We start from the raw sequence: 15,555 nt of genomic DNA, 5'->3' as shown, positions 1-15,555 counted from the left end.
TGGAGTGCATGAGAACCTGCACTCACTGGAGTGCGTGAGAACCAGAGCAGGTGTGCAGCACAGGCTAGGTTAGGTTTTTGCCACTGATGAGCCAAGTGTGAGCTGTGTCTGCATGTGGACCAGGCTTGGTTGGGCTGTAACACCCAATAATAAAAACCGGAATGAGTTGAAGGCCAGTCAGGAAAGGCCACTGTTCCTACTAGGACAGGAGGTTGACTAAATAGGGCTGGCCCATGGAACCACCCATGTGAGCGAGATCTGGCACTGAGGGAAGTTCTGATGGAGGAACCTGGGCAACTCCTCTGGCAGGACATAGTCAATGCAGGTGAGCACAAGAACCATGATAGAGAGCAGTCCAGACCCGGGGAACAGTACCCACCAGCACACATTTGGGACAGGTCAGGGGTCAATAAGGCAGGGCCAGTTCACAAACCCGCTGGCGAATCCAAGCACCAGCACAGAGTGTGGGTTGCTCCAGGTTCAGTCACAATGCACACCAGTACACATGAGATCTTGGACTAGGTACTGGCTGGACTGGGCTAGGCTGTAGCCTCCACCAATCTGAGCTGGAATTGGGGGTGGGCTGGGCTGGGCCAGGCTGTAGCACCCAGTGACAAAGGCCGATGTGAGGTGGGTCATGCCAGTTTGGTTCAAAGCACCCAACCAGCACACTTGAGACCTGGGAAGGAGGGGACAAAGCTTACTAGGATGGCTGTGAGGGGCCACTGAAGAGCTTGAGTTGGGATGGGGGCAGGCCAGGCAGGGCAGGACTTCAACACCTGTTGGCCTCATGTGAGCTGGACCAGGGAATAGCCAGGCTAGGCAGACTGTTTCTACTGGTGTATGCATAAGCCAGAGTTGGTATGGGTTGGTTGAGCTCTGCCACAGCATCAGCTGGCAGATGCTGGCACGGGTGGCTAATTCTGTCAAGTTAACCTGCAGAACCACCTGGAGAGTGCATGATCTGGGAGTGGGCCCAGTAGGGAAACAGTGGGCACCTCCCTCTTGGATTGCCACTCTGTCTGGTGAGCATGAGAACCAGGACTGGGGCAGGCATGGCTAGACAGAGTGGCACCTGCCGGCATGTGTGTGGGCTGGATAGTGGGGTTGGTTGTGTTGAACTAGACTTCAATGCCCATTGACATGTATGAGAGCTGAACAGGATGTGGGACAGATTTGACCAGTCTGCTGTACATACTGGCAGGCACAGGAACCAGGAAAGAGGGTGGGTCTGGCAGGGTTATTGTGGGTTGCTCCGATTAGGCTTCAGCTCCCATTGGTTTGCGTGAAGGCCAAGCATGTGGTGGAGAGCATCGGAATGGGTTCCAACACCCATTGGTTTGTGTAGAAGACAGGGCTGGAGGCAGAACTGACTCAGCAATTGCAACCACCAGCATATGTATAGGCTGATTGGGCGACAGATTGTGCTGGACCCTGTATTGGCAAGCACACACAAGAATCAGGTCTGGGATCACCTCAGATGAAGTTTCTTTGGGGATCCCCTAACTGAATCACTGGACTCAGAACCCCAACCATGGAGAAAATTGCAGGTTCCATGGTCTGACTGTGGAGTGCATGTATCAGAGCTGGGTCTCCTCAGTGGTTCAGAAGGAGCAGTAGACAGCATATCCAGGTGCACATGGAGGATATGGTAGTACATTGGAACCCTCAGAGAACACCTAGTACCACATGAGAGGACAGAACAAATCAATCAACTACCCCAGTGAAGTGTTAGCAGTAAAAAATCTGGGCAAGTGGAGATGCTAAGGTGGACTATGTCAGCCAGTAGATTCTGAAGAGATTTCATCGTGCTTGGAATGATGAGATTGGCAGCAATTCAGAACAGTTGAACTATTGAAACCACTTGAGCAGTGCCCTCGGAGCATGCCCCACATCGGGGACCCTGGGATGGTTGGGAGGGTGGGTGTGGCTTCTCCCTTTGTCTACCTCCTTCCCCCAGATACAGGAAGGAAAAAAGAGAATGTGGAAACAATGGTCTTACCCACTTTCCTGTAGCCCTTGACCCTCTGAGCCCTAATCAACTATGTAAAGATCATCAAAATAAAAAAATATATATATATATATATATATATCAACAAATAAGACAAAATAAATCATACTCAAATGTGGTCCTTTTTAATGAGAAATGAAAGAAAAATTATTACTACCACCCTTTTATATTATGTGACATTCTTGCTTAACATTGAGTCTGTGCTTTATAGAAACAATTCAACATTTTTCTCATTGTTCTGGGCAGGCACCAGGGTTCCTGGTGAGGTCCCCTCTCTTCCTGGCTTATGAATAGCCACATGGCCCTTCCTTGCTTATTTTCTCTTCCTATTCTTTTTTTTTTTCTTTTTAAGACTTTTTTTTCTGGAAAATCAGATATACAGAGAGGAGGAGAGACAGAGAGAAAGATCTTTTCTCTTTTGATTCACTCCCCAAGTGGCCACAACAGTCAGAGCTGCGCTGATTCAGTGCCAGGAGCCAGGAGCCTCTTCCCTTCTCCCACATGGGGGCAGAGTCCCAAGGCTCTGGGCTGTCCTCCATTGCTTTCCCAGGCCACAGGCAGGGAGCTGGATGGGAAGAGGGGCCAGCAGGATTAGAACCGGCGCCCATATGGGATCCCAATGCATGCAAGGCAAGGGCTTTAGCTGCTAACCCACTGTGCCGGTCACTCTCTTCCTATTCTTACAAAGGCATTAACCTCATCATGAAGGCCACATCCTAATAACCTAATCAAAAGCTAATCATCAGGATGCCAGTGTTGTGATGCAGTTAGTGAGTTAAGCTGCCATCTTCAATGGCCAGCATCACAAATGAGCACCAGTCGAATCCTGGCTGCTCTACTTCCACTTCAATGCCCTGTTACTGATGTGAGGATGCAGTGTAGTATGCATTTCTGCTTCCAGACAAAGATGGACTTACAATGAAACTGTTTACTATATCTTGACAATAGGATGTTGGACTCTCTGCCATTGTCCATGCCCACAATGATGGACATATGACTGTGTATGAAGAATTATATGTTGATATAGAGGAACTAGATGGGGGGAGGGAATTGGGGAAGGGATAAGGGAACATGGAACTGTATCATAAAATGATAATAATAATAACAATAATAAAAAGTTTAAAAATAATAAGGGGAAATATAGTGAGGAAGGAGGGGAGGAGAGAACGAATGGGGAAAGATGACCTCTATGCATGTAAATCTGTACTGAGGGGAAAAATAAATTAAAAAGATCTGATTTTTTTAAAAAAATGCCCTGTTACTGTATTTGGGGAAACAACAGAATATGGCTCAAGTTCTTGGGCCTTGCCACCCACATGGGAGACCCTGACAAAGTTCCAGCCTCCTGGCTTCAGCCTGTCCCAGCCCTGGCTACTGCAGACATTTGGGAAATGAACCAAATGATGGAAGAGCTCTCTCTGCCTCTCCCTCTCTTTAACTCTGCCTTTCAAATATACAAATAAAATTTTAAAAATAGTTATCTCCCAAAAGGTCCCTCCTTCAAACACCATCAAACTGATAAGGGTTCAATATACGAATTTAGGTGGGAGCACAAATATCCTCCTTCCTCCAGACTTTAGGCATCACTATCATCTACAAGTTAATAAAGACAACCAAGTCAGAGCCAGCAGAGCCCTCTGCTCAACAGCCCCCTCTCTCCTTCAGTGTGCTCATGCAGCAAGTACATGACTACAGCAATATCTACAATTTCACCGTGCCTGACAAAATAGAGAAAACTGCCTGCTCATTTCCTGGAGGATATGTGCAATGTTGCCAGTATATGTCTACACATTTGTGGTTGCTCAAATAGCAGATCAGTTCAACATCAGACCATAACAGTCTACAAGTGGTTCCCGGCTAATCCACCTGTACTTTTGGCTAACTACTCCCATGTATATTTCCCTACTGCTGTCTTTGCTGCTACTGCAGCCCTGATGTAAAGAAGAGTTGGGGAGCTGGATAAAGATATGGGAGTGAACAAGTGCTTTTGCTGCAGAAGCAGTGGATATGGGCACCGAGAACCATATCCCGACTGCCAAGGAGGTCTCAGGGAATGTGAGTGCCCTCACAGACTCTGAGGTCACTCATTTCCTATCAAATTTCCCACGTGGGATGGAAGCTGCCCAGCACCCTGCTCATAGGGTCTGATGACATCAGGTAGCCAGGAGCCCCAGGTGGCTTGCAGAGATAAATTTCCTTTTGTACTTCAGGTCAGGAGCTTTCTATGGTCCTCACCTAGTTCCAACCTTGGCTCCCAGGCCTCTCTAACAGCACTCATCAGTGTTGCTCAGGAGCCCCGAAATTAGTTCAGATATATTAGGTTTGGAACAGTCAGGAAAAAGGCCAGCTAGCCTACAATCACTTAACCTGCACATACTGATAAGGCTTCCTAATTGACTTCTCCTAGACTTCACTACATAGGATGTAGAGCTCAGTTCTTCCTCACTCACTGAGTTGTTGGGGATTTCTCTGTTCACCTGCCTAAGACTTTTCTATTCTTCAACTGTTAACATATGACTTGTTAGAATTATAAAACTTTTTTGATTATCCTAAAATGCACAAAGTTCTGTAAAATCATGCTTGAATACTATAAACTGCAAAGTTTAAATTGTGGGTTAAGATTCTCCCCAAAAGAAAGGCACCCTCCTCCTTCACTGCTGGTGGGAGTGCAGGCTAGTACAACCACTGTGGAAATCAGTATGGAGAGTGCTTGGAAAATTGCAAATAAATCTGCCATATGACCCAGCTATCCCACTCCTAGGAATATACCCAATAGAAGTGAAATCTGCATGTGAGAAGGGGATCTGTAATCCTATATTTGCAGCAGCACAATCTACAATAGCAAAGACATGGAAACAATCCAGATGTGCGTCCAAAGAAGAGTGGTTAAAGAAACTGTGGTACATCTACTCCATGGAATATTATTCAGCTATTAAGAAGAATGAAATTATACTATTTACAACTAGGTGGTCCCAACTAGAGACCATTATGCTCAGTGAAATGAGTCAATCACAAAAGAACAAATACCATATGTTCTCTCTTATATAAGGAAACCAACATGGAAAGTGTAACTTCAATAATCCAATCCATACTGTTTTTGTTTGTTTGTTTGTTTGGCTGTATCCCATGTGTTTTGATGTTTTTTATTTCAGTTTTGTTTATTCCAAATAATTTCTTTCCTCTTGTCAAAAAAAAATTATGATTATTATTATTACTGTTCCCCACACGCACTGAAAATAGCAGGTCCATAGGAAAGAAATCTACCTGCCTCCTTTACCACCACCACATCCTGTGTACATCACCGTTTATGACCACTAGAGGTGCTCGACCCTTACTGAGCAAATGAAAACAAGCCCTGGAACTAAGCACCCTAATGTCCAACATTTCTTCAGAAAAGCTAGTCCCACATCCTCATAACCCGCCTTGGTTATGAAGGCATGTGCTGGGTACTCACCTCAACCTGGGTCACATTGACGACCAGCACCACCACCATGAGCACTGCAAGCAGACCGCACAACAGCCGGATTTTGGAAACACTGCTCCACATGGTCTGGCTGTAGCTTCATCACCCATGGCCGACACCATGCTATCTTCATTGCTCAAAACTCCATGTCTTTATTTTCTGGACGGCAAACAAGCTTTCAATTTGCCTATCACACTGGTACCCGTAAGAGTTCTTTTGGTAGAGACTACAGTTGATTGAAGAAACACATTTTTCTTCAACTAATTCCTTCAAAGAGGAAATATGAGAAAACATTATCAACTGCAAGCGCTTAGATGGTAAGAGAAGAAAAACCACATTCTCTCTTCCTTAACCTTATGCAAGGCCCAAGTCACAAGGAGAAAGCAAAGAGCCAGAATACAGTAATATCCATTCCACATTCAGATGACCTCCTCAGAGTTCCCTCTCACCATTCTGGGCTTCACTGTAAATCCAGCAAAATCTACTACTACAGTAAAAACTTATATACTCATATACTACTTATATATACTTATATAATACCCTTTTACTTATTTAGATTTTACCTTTTAAATGAATAAAAATGAATGCCTTCAAACTCAGAAACTACAAAACAAAACTGTTAAACTTCCAGAGATATAAATAAAAAAATAATTTCCCTTCCCAAATAGCTTGACTTTTGCAACATTACTGTATTAACTAAAGAACATTATGATTAATACATTAATATAACTATTAATTATAAAATTAATATAATTACATTAATAAAATGTTTCTTTCACCATAATATAATGATGTTAATGTAAATATTAGCATTAATTTTTTTAATTTTAATATTGTTTACATAGTTGAGAGGGATGCACACCCATATGGGTCTCTACTTAGGATGGGATGGGTATAGCTGATGGACAGAACAAATGTTTCCATTTTTTTTCTCCTAGTCTACAGGGGGGAAAGGGAAGGGAGCCATTCCTTGCTTTCAAACTGCATCAGAATCAAGGATAGAGAAGGTCATCCTTAGGAACCCTGATGGATGGGGGACAGGGGACTGGCACAATGGCTCAATTGATTAATCTTCCCCCTATAAGTGCCAGCATTTGCTTATGCCCTGGGGAAGTAGTGGAGAAGGCTCCAAAGCCATGGGACCCTGAACCCATGTTGGCGACCCAGGAGAAGTTCTTGGCTTCACATTGGCTTCGTTCTGGCTATTGTAGCCATTTGGGGAGTGAGCCAGCAAATGGAAGATCTTTTTCTCTGTCTCTCCTTCTCTGTGTAAATCTATCTTTCCAATAAAAATAAATGAATAAGAAAGAAAGAAAGAAAGAAAGAAAGAAAGAAAGAAAGAAAGAAAGAAAGAAAGCAAGCAAGCAAGCCAGCCAGCCAGCCTGCCGGATGTGGGGAAGAGTGCTCTGAGGGTGTTACTTGAGTGGTTTTGATAGTTCTGACACCACTGGCTTCATTGCACCAGGATTGAGAAAATCTTTCCAAGGTCTACTGGCTGACCAAGTCTACCTTAGTGCATCCACAGACCCAGGAACATGCTGTAAAGCTTGGACAAGACAGTGGTCCATGCTCTCTGCTTTCCATCCTGACAAGGCTGTGGGCGAGTGGTGCGCCGGGAGCTGACCCCACGTGTATGAGGGGCCGCCACAAGATGGCGGCTGGCCCAGGGCCAGGAGGCGGGATTTGTCCCACCAGCAGGTAAACAGGAAGTCACAGGGATAGGCTAGCGATTATGTCATTGCTACTGGCCTATCAGGTAGTGCCCAGTGGACCCACAGGGAGAAGTGATTGGTGGAGAACTGTATATAAGCAGCACTTTCGGCAATAAACCTTTTCATTCGCCTGCCCCTTTTCGTTCGTCTCTCCTTTCTTGTTTGCCTGTTCGTTTGTGTGTGTGTGTGTTCATTCAGTGTGTGTGTGCCGGTTGTGGTGGCAGTTCCAGGCCCTCGAGATTCCTCGTCATTTTAGTGTCACCGCAGGATGGCGACACAAGGCCTCCTCAGCTGGTCTAGATAAGCTGGCTGTCATGTTCCCCATAAACTTCCGGACATGCTATCCACTGCAAAGGCATCAGCAACTGAAGAAGCCTAGTTCCAATACATGCATTCAAGATCAGACCACATAGCATGTGACTTTCCCTGTGGCAGGGGTCTGAGTCCACCAGTCCAGTTGAAAAGCCCCCAAAACACCTCACCTGGGGTGACTTCAGACTCGACCCATGCGCACCAGCTAGCGCAGGCTGAGGTTTGGTCCATCACCTTCATCAGTCAATGCACTTAATAGTAGATGCAGCTGCCTGGTCAGTTCCACTCCCAGCCCCATCTCTCATATGAACTGGGGTACTGCAGCCCAGCCCACCACAGGTTGTCTTCACGCACATCAACCTAGTCAGGGCATCTCCCAATAACCCCTACCAAGTCCACACCTAACCCCAGTTTTTGCATGTACTGCAGCCTAACCTAGTCCATCCCACATCTCATCTGGCTCTCTTCTAAACCCGTGAATACTATTTCTTAGCTCAGCCTGGTCTGCTCCCAGACGTAGCACACACATATACCAACAGGTGCTGCCACTTTGACCAGTCTAGCCTGCTCCCAGCCCTGACTCTTCGGCTCACCTGTGGGAGCTGCAGTCCAACAGGGGCATGCCCACAGTTTCCCTACCCAGTCTGCTCCCAGGCCCAGGTCTTGAACACGTTGGTTGGTGCCTCATTCCAGTCTTATGACCTATCTGCAGTCTGAGCTCTCACTGGCAAGCGTTACAGCATAGCCCAGCAAAGCACAGACCACACCCTGTCTTGGCTCTTGTCATGTTTGTGGGTCAGAAGGTCTGGCCCAGGCTGACTTGTACCTTGACCAAGCTCAAACAAATGCAGGTAAGTGTTACAATCCTGCCTGGTCTGGTCCACCCCCAGCCCCCACTACTGTGCTCCCTAGTGGGAGTTAAGGCCTAGCAGGGGAGTTCCCCAACTTCCCCTATCAAGCCTTTTCCAGCTCCAGATCTCATGCATGCCAGCAGGTGCCACAACCTTGTTTGGCATAGTCTGCCCTCAGTTTTGGCCTTTGCATGTACCAGCGAGTGCTGCAGCCTGGCCCTGCCCGGCCTCCACCTAGCCCCAGCTCCCCTGAGTGTCATGTGAGTTCTGCAGCCTAACCCAGTCAGGTATGCCCACCAGCCTCAGCTTCTGTATGCATTAGCAGGCAGCAGGCAATGCTACTTAGCCCAGCCCAGGTCTCCCACATGGATGGATGCCTTGGCCTGATCCAGACTTGTCCTCCAGTCCCCCCACCACACCTATAAACCACCACATCCCAGCTCCCTCGCTTATCTGCAAGTGCAGTGGTCCAGTCTGTGGAAGACCCCAGAAGTTATTCCTCCCCTGTGAAATATGCCCTCAGCTGTTCCCACTAACAGCACGTCCCTAGACACCAATGCCCAAGCAGTCTGCAACTCCTCCTCCCCCAACCTAAGGGCTGGGATGGTTTGTCCTGGCCCAGCATTCTCTGCCTTCCTCACATATCTTTAAAGAAAAAAAAAAAAGGCAGGATAGACAACTATGCTGGCACAATGGTATAGTTAACATTGAGTTGGCATCAATCAGGCCCAAAATGTCTTGCCTGCTACAGCCTGCTTTTCTCCCAGCAGTGTAACACCTTAATAAAATAAAGCAAAGTTTAGGGGCCCGGCGTGATAGTGTAGTGGTTAAGGTCCTTGCCTTGCATGCACAGGGATCCCATATGGGCGCCGGTTCTAATCCCGACAGCCCTGCTTCCCATCCAGCTCCCTGCTTGTGGCCTAGGAAGGCAGTTGAGGACAGCCCAAATCTTTGAGACCCTGCACCCACGTGGGAGACCTGGAAGAGTTCCTGGATCCTGGCTTCGGATTGGCTCAGCTCCAGCCATTGCAGTTGCTTAAGGAGTGAACCATCGGACGGAAGATCTTCCTCTCTGTCTGTCCTCCTCTCTGTATAATCTGCCTTTCCAATAAAAATAAAATAAATCTTTAAAAAATAAATAAAGTTTATAAAAAATAATTTAGCTGCCTCATGCACAGGTGAGGCTTTGGGTTGCCAAAAATTTGGGATATCAGAAATTCAGAGGACACCAGTATGGTTCTGAGCTATTTATCAGCAGCTCAGTGGTAAATACTCAGAGGTGTTTTACTCAGAGGTAAATGATGTAGAAGGGTGATCAAGGCCCCTTACAACTAAAGGCTTCTAGTGACTCAGAAGATCCAACCTCTTGCAATACACAAGCAGAAACCTGACTTTACAAGTGGCAGACCCACTTGTAAAAGCAGATGCTGTCTGCACCTACCAGTCACATGAGAGCTGGGGTGCGGTTGGGTCCAACCAAATAAGTTACATGCACTGATACACGCACTGGTTAGTGCAGGGATCAGGCTGAGTCTGGACCCTGCACCAGCTAATGCACAAGAGAGCCAAGTCTAAGGACCTCCTGAGGGAGGTTTCTTGGGAGACTCCCCAGATAGACCTCAGGAAAAATCACATGGGCACATGGTCTGACCTCAGAGTACATACTGCAGGACAAGCCACCTCAGCTGCTACCTCGTGTGTAAGAATGGAGAACATACCCAGATGCACAGAAAAGGCAAGACAGTCAGCTCATCTAAGGCAACAGAGGAATCCGAGTATCTCATCAAAACACAGAAAGCAGGACAGATCAAACAACACTCCAGCCTAGATAACCACATTGGTCTATGGGCACACGGAAGTAGACAAGAGCAGCCAACAGGCCTTAGAAAGAACTTTTCACCTCTAAACAATCAAGGTCACTTCTCAGAACAATCAAGGCCACTCAAGTAACAACCTCAGAACTTTCTTCACCACATCCAGGTCTCCAATGTAACATCCTCTCCTGGGCTATGATGTAGTCTGAAGGCAAGGAGCGATGTACTCTCCCCACACAACAAACACAAGAGGAAAAACTGAATCATTTCTCACCCACCTTCCCCCTCCAAACCCGACCCTCTCCACCTTAATCAAAAGCCCACGAGTGGGCAATGCTCTTACCTTTGTAATCATTATTAAAAGAAAAATTTAAAAGAAAGAAAAAAGAAAAAAGAAATCCAGAATTAAAAAAAAAAAAAAAACATACTGCCTGAGGAACACTATACAGACCTCTCTTGGAAAAGATGTATTTGTTTTTCATTTTATTTTATTTTGATGTTGTCTACATGGTTGACAAGAAGGCAGACCCAAGAAGACCACTGAATAGGGTGCGGAGGGTTGAGGTATGGTGGAAGGAAGGTGGGACAAATGCTCCCAGTTTTCCTTTTCTCCCCTTTTCTCCTTTATGGGAGAGGGGAGGAAGAAAGAGGGAGGAACCCCAACTGCTAAACTAATCAGTACTAATCAGTGGATGGGGATGTCCACTCGATGTCAAAAAGATGAGTTCTAGAATGTTCACACCTGTCACCTTCAAGGCAATTTTTATTTTCTCCTTTATCTCATTTACATCCTATTTTTTAAACCAGGAAATAAAGGTCATAAATGCAAAAAAATAAAGTTGATTTCTAAAAGCAAAGATGAAAAATGTGATATATGCTGGGGAAAAAACAATCCCATTTAAAATCAACTATTTCTCGGGCCCGGTGTGATAGCACAGCAGTTAAAGTCCTAACCTTGCACATGCCAGGATCTCATATGGGCACCGGTTCTAATCCCAGTGGCTCCACTTCCCATCCAGCTCCCTGCTTGGACCCTGGAACTGCTTGAGAGACCTGGAAGAAGCTCCTGGTTTTGGAGCAGCTTGGCTCTGGGCATTGCAGCCACTTGGGGAGGAACTCATAGACAGATCTTTCTCTTTGTATATTTACTTTTCCAATAAAAAGAAATAGATCTCTTTTTTTAGATTTTATTATTTATTTTTATTGGAAAGGTAGATATACAAAGAGGAGAAGAGACAGAGAGGAAGATCTTCGGTCCAATGGTTCACTCCCCAAGTGGCCGCAATAGCTGGAGCTGAGCCAATCTAAAGCCAGGAGCCAGGAGATCTTCCGGGTCTCCCACACGGGTGCAGGGTCCTAAGGCTTTGGGCAGTCCTCCACTGCTTTTCCCAGGCCACAAGCAGGGAGCTGGATTGGAAGCAGGGCCGCTTGGATTAGAACCGGCACCCATATGGCATCCCAGCGTGTGCAACGTGAGGACCTTAACCACTACACTATCACGCTGGGCCTAAAAAGAAATAGATCTTAAAAAAAAAAAAAGTCTGTACTCCACATCAAAGTACCCGGGTTTCACTGCTAGCTTCAACTCCAGATTCTAGCTTCCTGTTAATGTGGACCCTGACAGTTGGGAGCGATGGCTCAAGTAATTAGGTCCCCACCACCACGATGGAGACTGTATTGCATTCCAGGCTCCCAGCTTTAGCCACAGTCACTGTGAGCATTTGGGGAATGAACCAGTAATTGAAGGGGAGCTCTCTCTCACAAATAAATGTATTACATAACTGGCTGTTTATATATATTAAATCCAACCTGAAAAGTCACTCTCAAATCTTAGTTGGGCCTGGCAGCGTGGCCTAGTGGCTAAAGCCCTCACTTTGTTCGCACCGGGATCACATATGGGCACCGGTTCTAATCCCGGCAGCTCCACTTCCCATCCAGCTCCTTGCTTGTGGCCTGGGAAAGCAGTCGAGGACAGACCAAAGCTTTGAGACCCTGCACCCGTGTGGGAGACTCGGAAGAAGTTCCTGGATCCTGGCTTCGGATTGGCATAGCATTGGCCATTGTGCTCACTTGGGGAGTGAATCATCGGACGGAAGATCTTCCTCTCTGTATATCTGACTTTCCAATAAATAAATAAATCCTAAAAAAAAAAAAAATCTTAGTTAAAGGTCAAACATTTATAAATATCAAAGCAACTAAAAAACATACAAACCAAAGACAAAAAGCTCCAAAGGTTATTTTTCCTAAAAGTTTAGAACAATCTTGTGGTTAAATAATGTATCCTTCCACTTTATAAGAGATAGCTGTAGAGATCTCAATAAAATGCATGATACAAGGCATCTTACCTGGAGCAGTCTTGTTTTCAAATCTTTATGAAATATTAGAACACCATTTATTTGTGCTTAAGTTTTATGTACAAAGGATAAACAACAAACAAAAACGCATGGTGTGCCTTGCAGGTGCAGCCCCGTATTTGTTGGGACCAGCCTGTCACATTTTGGCTGACACTGCCCAGTTCAAAATGCAGGGGCACGTGAAAATGAAGGACCTCCTTAATGGTCTGCAGCAACAATCCTAGACTGCCATCAGGTACCCGACTTCCTACTCCGACTGCACAGGGAATCACAAAGCGCCTGCTTACCTCACAACTGTCAATAACACAAATCAAGTATCTCAGTTTAGACACTAAACAAAGAAAATTAGCAACTCCAACCTCTGGGAAAACACTGCTCTCAGGCCAAGACAACAAATTAGAGGACAGTCCCTCTCCCAAACACTCTGCTAGGATCTACGTAAGTGCAAGAGTGCCAGTCCGAGCAAATATCTGGATCTTTTTTTTTAATTCAGAAAGGCGGTCCCCTACAGCAAAACTAAAAGGACAGAGTGACACAAAACACATATTTCAAACTTTCCAAAAAGCAATTGTATTTCTCACACTGCTGAGGAAGGCCCGGAAACTTAGCAGGGTAGGGTGGACAGATGGAAGAACTGGGAACCCACGCCAAGACTAAGACAACAACAGGCCAATCCTTAAACAAAGATGAAGTAGACAGAGATCTGCAAGATTTGCTCTAAGAGGTTCCATTCCTCTTCGTGTACCCCCACCTTGCAAGCCCAAAGTGCTGACTCACCTAGCCCTTCCAAGGCTGCCCTTCCAAGGCAGGATCCGATGGAAGGTTCAAAATGCATACAATGAATCACAAAGCCCCAAGTGCTATCAGGCAACCAAGACGTAGATAAATCAGGTATACTGTCAGGTCATGGTGTTTACCCTACACAAATAATAAACATTTGGAAACTTTTTAAAATACCAGTGGGTGGTTCCCACCCACCCAATTGCAACAATACAGGCAGAAACACACCCAAAAGGCAACTTCCTGAAAAGGTCCCCATACAGCCGCACAGGATAAACACCAGCACAGAGTGTCAGCGATGCTATTTGTGTCCGTCGGTAACAGCCTTTCTGAAAAGATGCCTGGGTTGTCCCGGAGGTCAGCCCAAACTGCAGAGCAATGCAGACGGGCAACCCTACTTCAATGGAACAAACAGCACTTCAGGAGCGCATGTGAGAATGACAGACGCCAGAGGACACTAACACAAAAGAGAGCAGAACCAAACCCCGTGGAGGAATAGCATGCGCTGCCTCACTGCATGCAAAACAATTAGTTCTCAGGGTCTGGGAGTCCCGCCAGCTTCAAATACACCCAGATGTTCCAAACGATAATTAACCACAATAGGGGCCGGGGGCGGGCAGGCCCACCAGAGCAATGTGATTCTGTATCTTTAGGAAATGCGGCAACAACCTCTCCTAGAATGAATTGAAAGAAAGAAAAGTGTACGAAGCATGTCACATACACGTTATAAACCTTGCGTGAGAATCCACCACCTAATGGGCTCTGATATAGCAAAGCTCAGCGACCACAGGCTGGGCTCTCCACATCACACCTTGTGAAGACCCACGTCTCCCCACGGCAGTCCCCTCTGCGGCAGCAGCCAAGAGGCAGCGCACAGGGTCGGGGCTGGGCAAGCGGCGTGGTCAGGCGCCCAGCAGCGGGGTCGCAGGGGTCCGAGGCTGCGGCGTGGCAGCGAGCAGAGCGCATCGCGACGCTCACGCCCCCCACCACCGCTCCCTCCCGGCCTGGGGCGCCTCGGGGCCAAGGCTGAGACAGCCCGGACCTCCAAGTCGGCGACCGCCTCGGGCCGCAGCCCCACCCGGCAGCCCGGGGCTCCCAGCCAGGACCCTCCCGTCAGGGCTGCGGCCGGCGGCTGCGACCCTCCCGTCAGGGCTGCGCCTGCTCCTTCGCCCCTCGGCCGGAACGCACCCGGCGCGCGGAGGGAGGCGCTTTGCAGCCGAGGGGCGCTGGAGCAGCAGGCCCTGCCCGGCGCCCACACAACCCTGCAGCGTCTCGCCCACCTCGCAGTCCGGCCGCGTGCGCTCGCATCTCTCCCGGCCGGTACCCGGCCGCCCTGCCCAGTCGCGGAGGCATCGAAACATCGGCTCTCGGCTTCCTGCCCCGGCTGCGGCGGCTTACCCCCGACCCTCAGCTCCGATTGGACAAGCTCCTGGGAGGGGCGGGACGAGGATGTTGATGGACAGCAGCACGCTCTTAGCGCAGTCGGCCGGGTGGGGAGGACTCGCAGCTGTCGCTCTCCCGACTCCTGGTCGCCACACCAGTATGCGGGAAGTGACCCTGCTGCTCCCGAAGAGAAAGCCGGATTCTGCTCGGGGCGTCCGCCTCAAACCTTTTTCTCTGGTCAGCGAAGTGCCCAGAACCAGAGACGGCTGCGCTTGGACAGGCATTCTGTGTGGTGAGGAAGTTTTCGTCCCTGAGACACACTATCGGCCAGGCATGAGCTGGGAAATAACCCAGCCTGGAATCTGTCCTTGCTTTGGAAATAATTGATTTCTTCTCTTCGCCCTTAAAATAGCCTTCCTTTTAGTCTTACTGTGCGTAATATGGATCTCCTGGCAATAAAGAATATTCTCCACCACCACCCCCCTTACACCCCGATTCTGGATCATGCTATTTTGGCAAAAGTTGGTCACGGTTCTGTGAAATTGAGGAACCGAGAGTTTTGTTCAGAAGATAGCCAGAAGCTTACTGAGGAAGCTAGAAAATGTTGTTATTCCCTGTTTCTCAGTGCCCCGATACAGAAGAGTTAACCGAATTTATGTGAGAACGGTGACCCAGAAAGTAAACCAGCAGCCAGACGGTTGCTCCAAGGTTGAGGAAGAAGAATTAATATAACTCATAACTGACAGGAATTATTTTTATATTTGTTGACCACAATGGACCCTATGTGCTCATTTTCATGGCAGGCATGCCACGCATGAGTAACCAGACGCATAAATGGGATAAACGACGCTAGGCTGTGGTTAGTCATTTCTGGG

General features: G+C 47.4%; 1 protein-coding gene across 2 annotated transcripts in view; it reads right to left on the bottom strand.

The window, feature by feature from the left end:
* Positions 1–14,662, bottom strand: part of LOC121167245 (NXPE family member 3) — a 35,474-nt gene extending 20,812 nt beyond the window's left edge. Inside the window, exons 1-3 of one of the 2 annotated variants that reach the window (XM_040996654.1) lie at positions 14,578–14,662; positions 13,295–13,435; positions 5,466–5,741 (exon numbers count right to left, since the gene is read on the bottom strand). In XM_040996654.1, the coding sequence (XP_040852588.1) occupies positions 5,466–5,558 (93 nt within the window). In that variant the 5' untranslated portion in view covers positions 5,559–5,741; positions 13,295–13,435; positions 14,578–14,662. The remainder of the gene's footprint in view (positions 1–5,465; positions 5,742–13,294; positions 13,436–14,577) is intronic. The other variant, XM_040996655.1, reaches the window with a different exon arrangement.
* Between the last annotated feature and the right edge of the window lie 893 nt (positions 14,663–15,555).

This window comes from Ochotona curzoniae, unplaced genomic scaffold (genome assembly GCF_017591425.1).
Source record: "Ochotona curzoniae isolate NIBS_2020 unplaced genomic scaffold, NIBS_Ocur_1.0 patch350, whole genome shotgun sequence".
Classification (NCBI taxonomy): domain Eukaryota; kingdom Metazoa; phylum Chordata; class Mammalia; order Lagomorpha; family Ochotonidae; genus Ochotona; species Ochotona curzoniae.
This window is presented reverse-complemented; position numbering and strand designations above follow the sequence as displayed.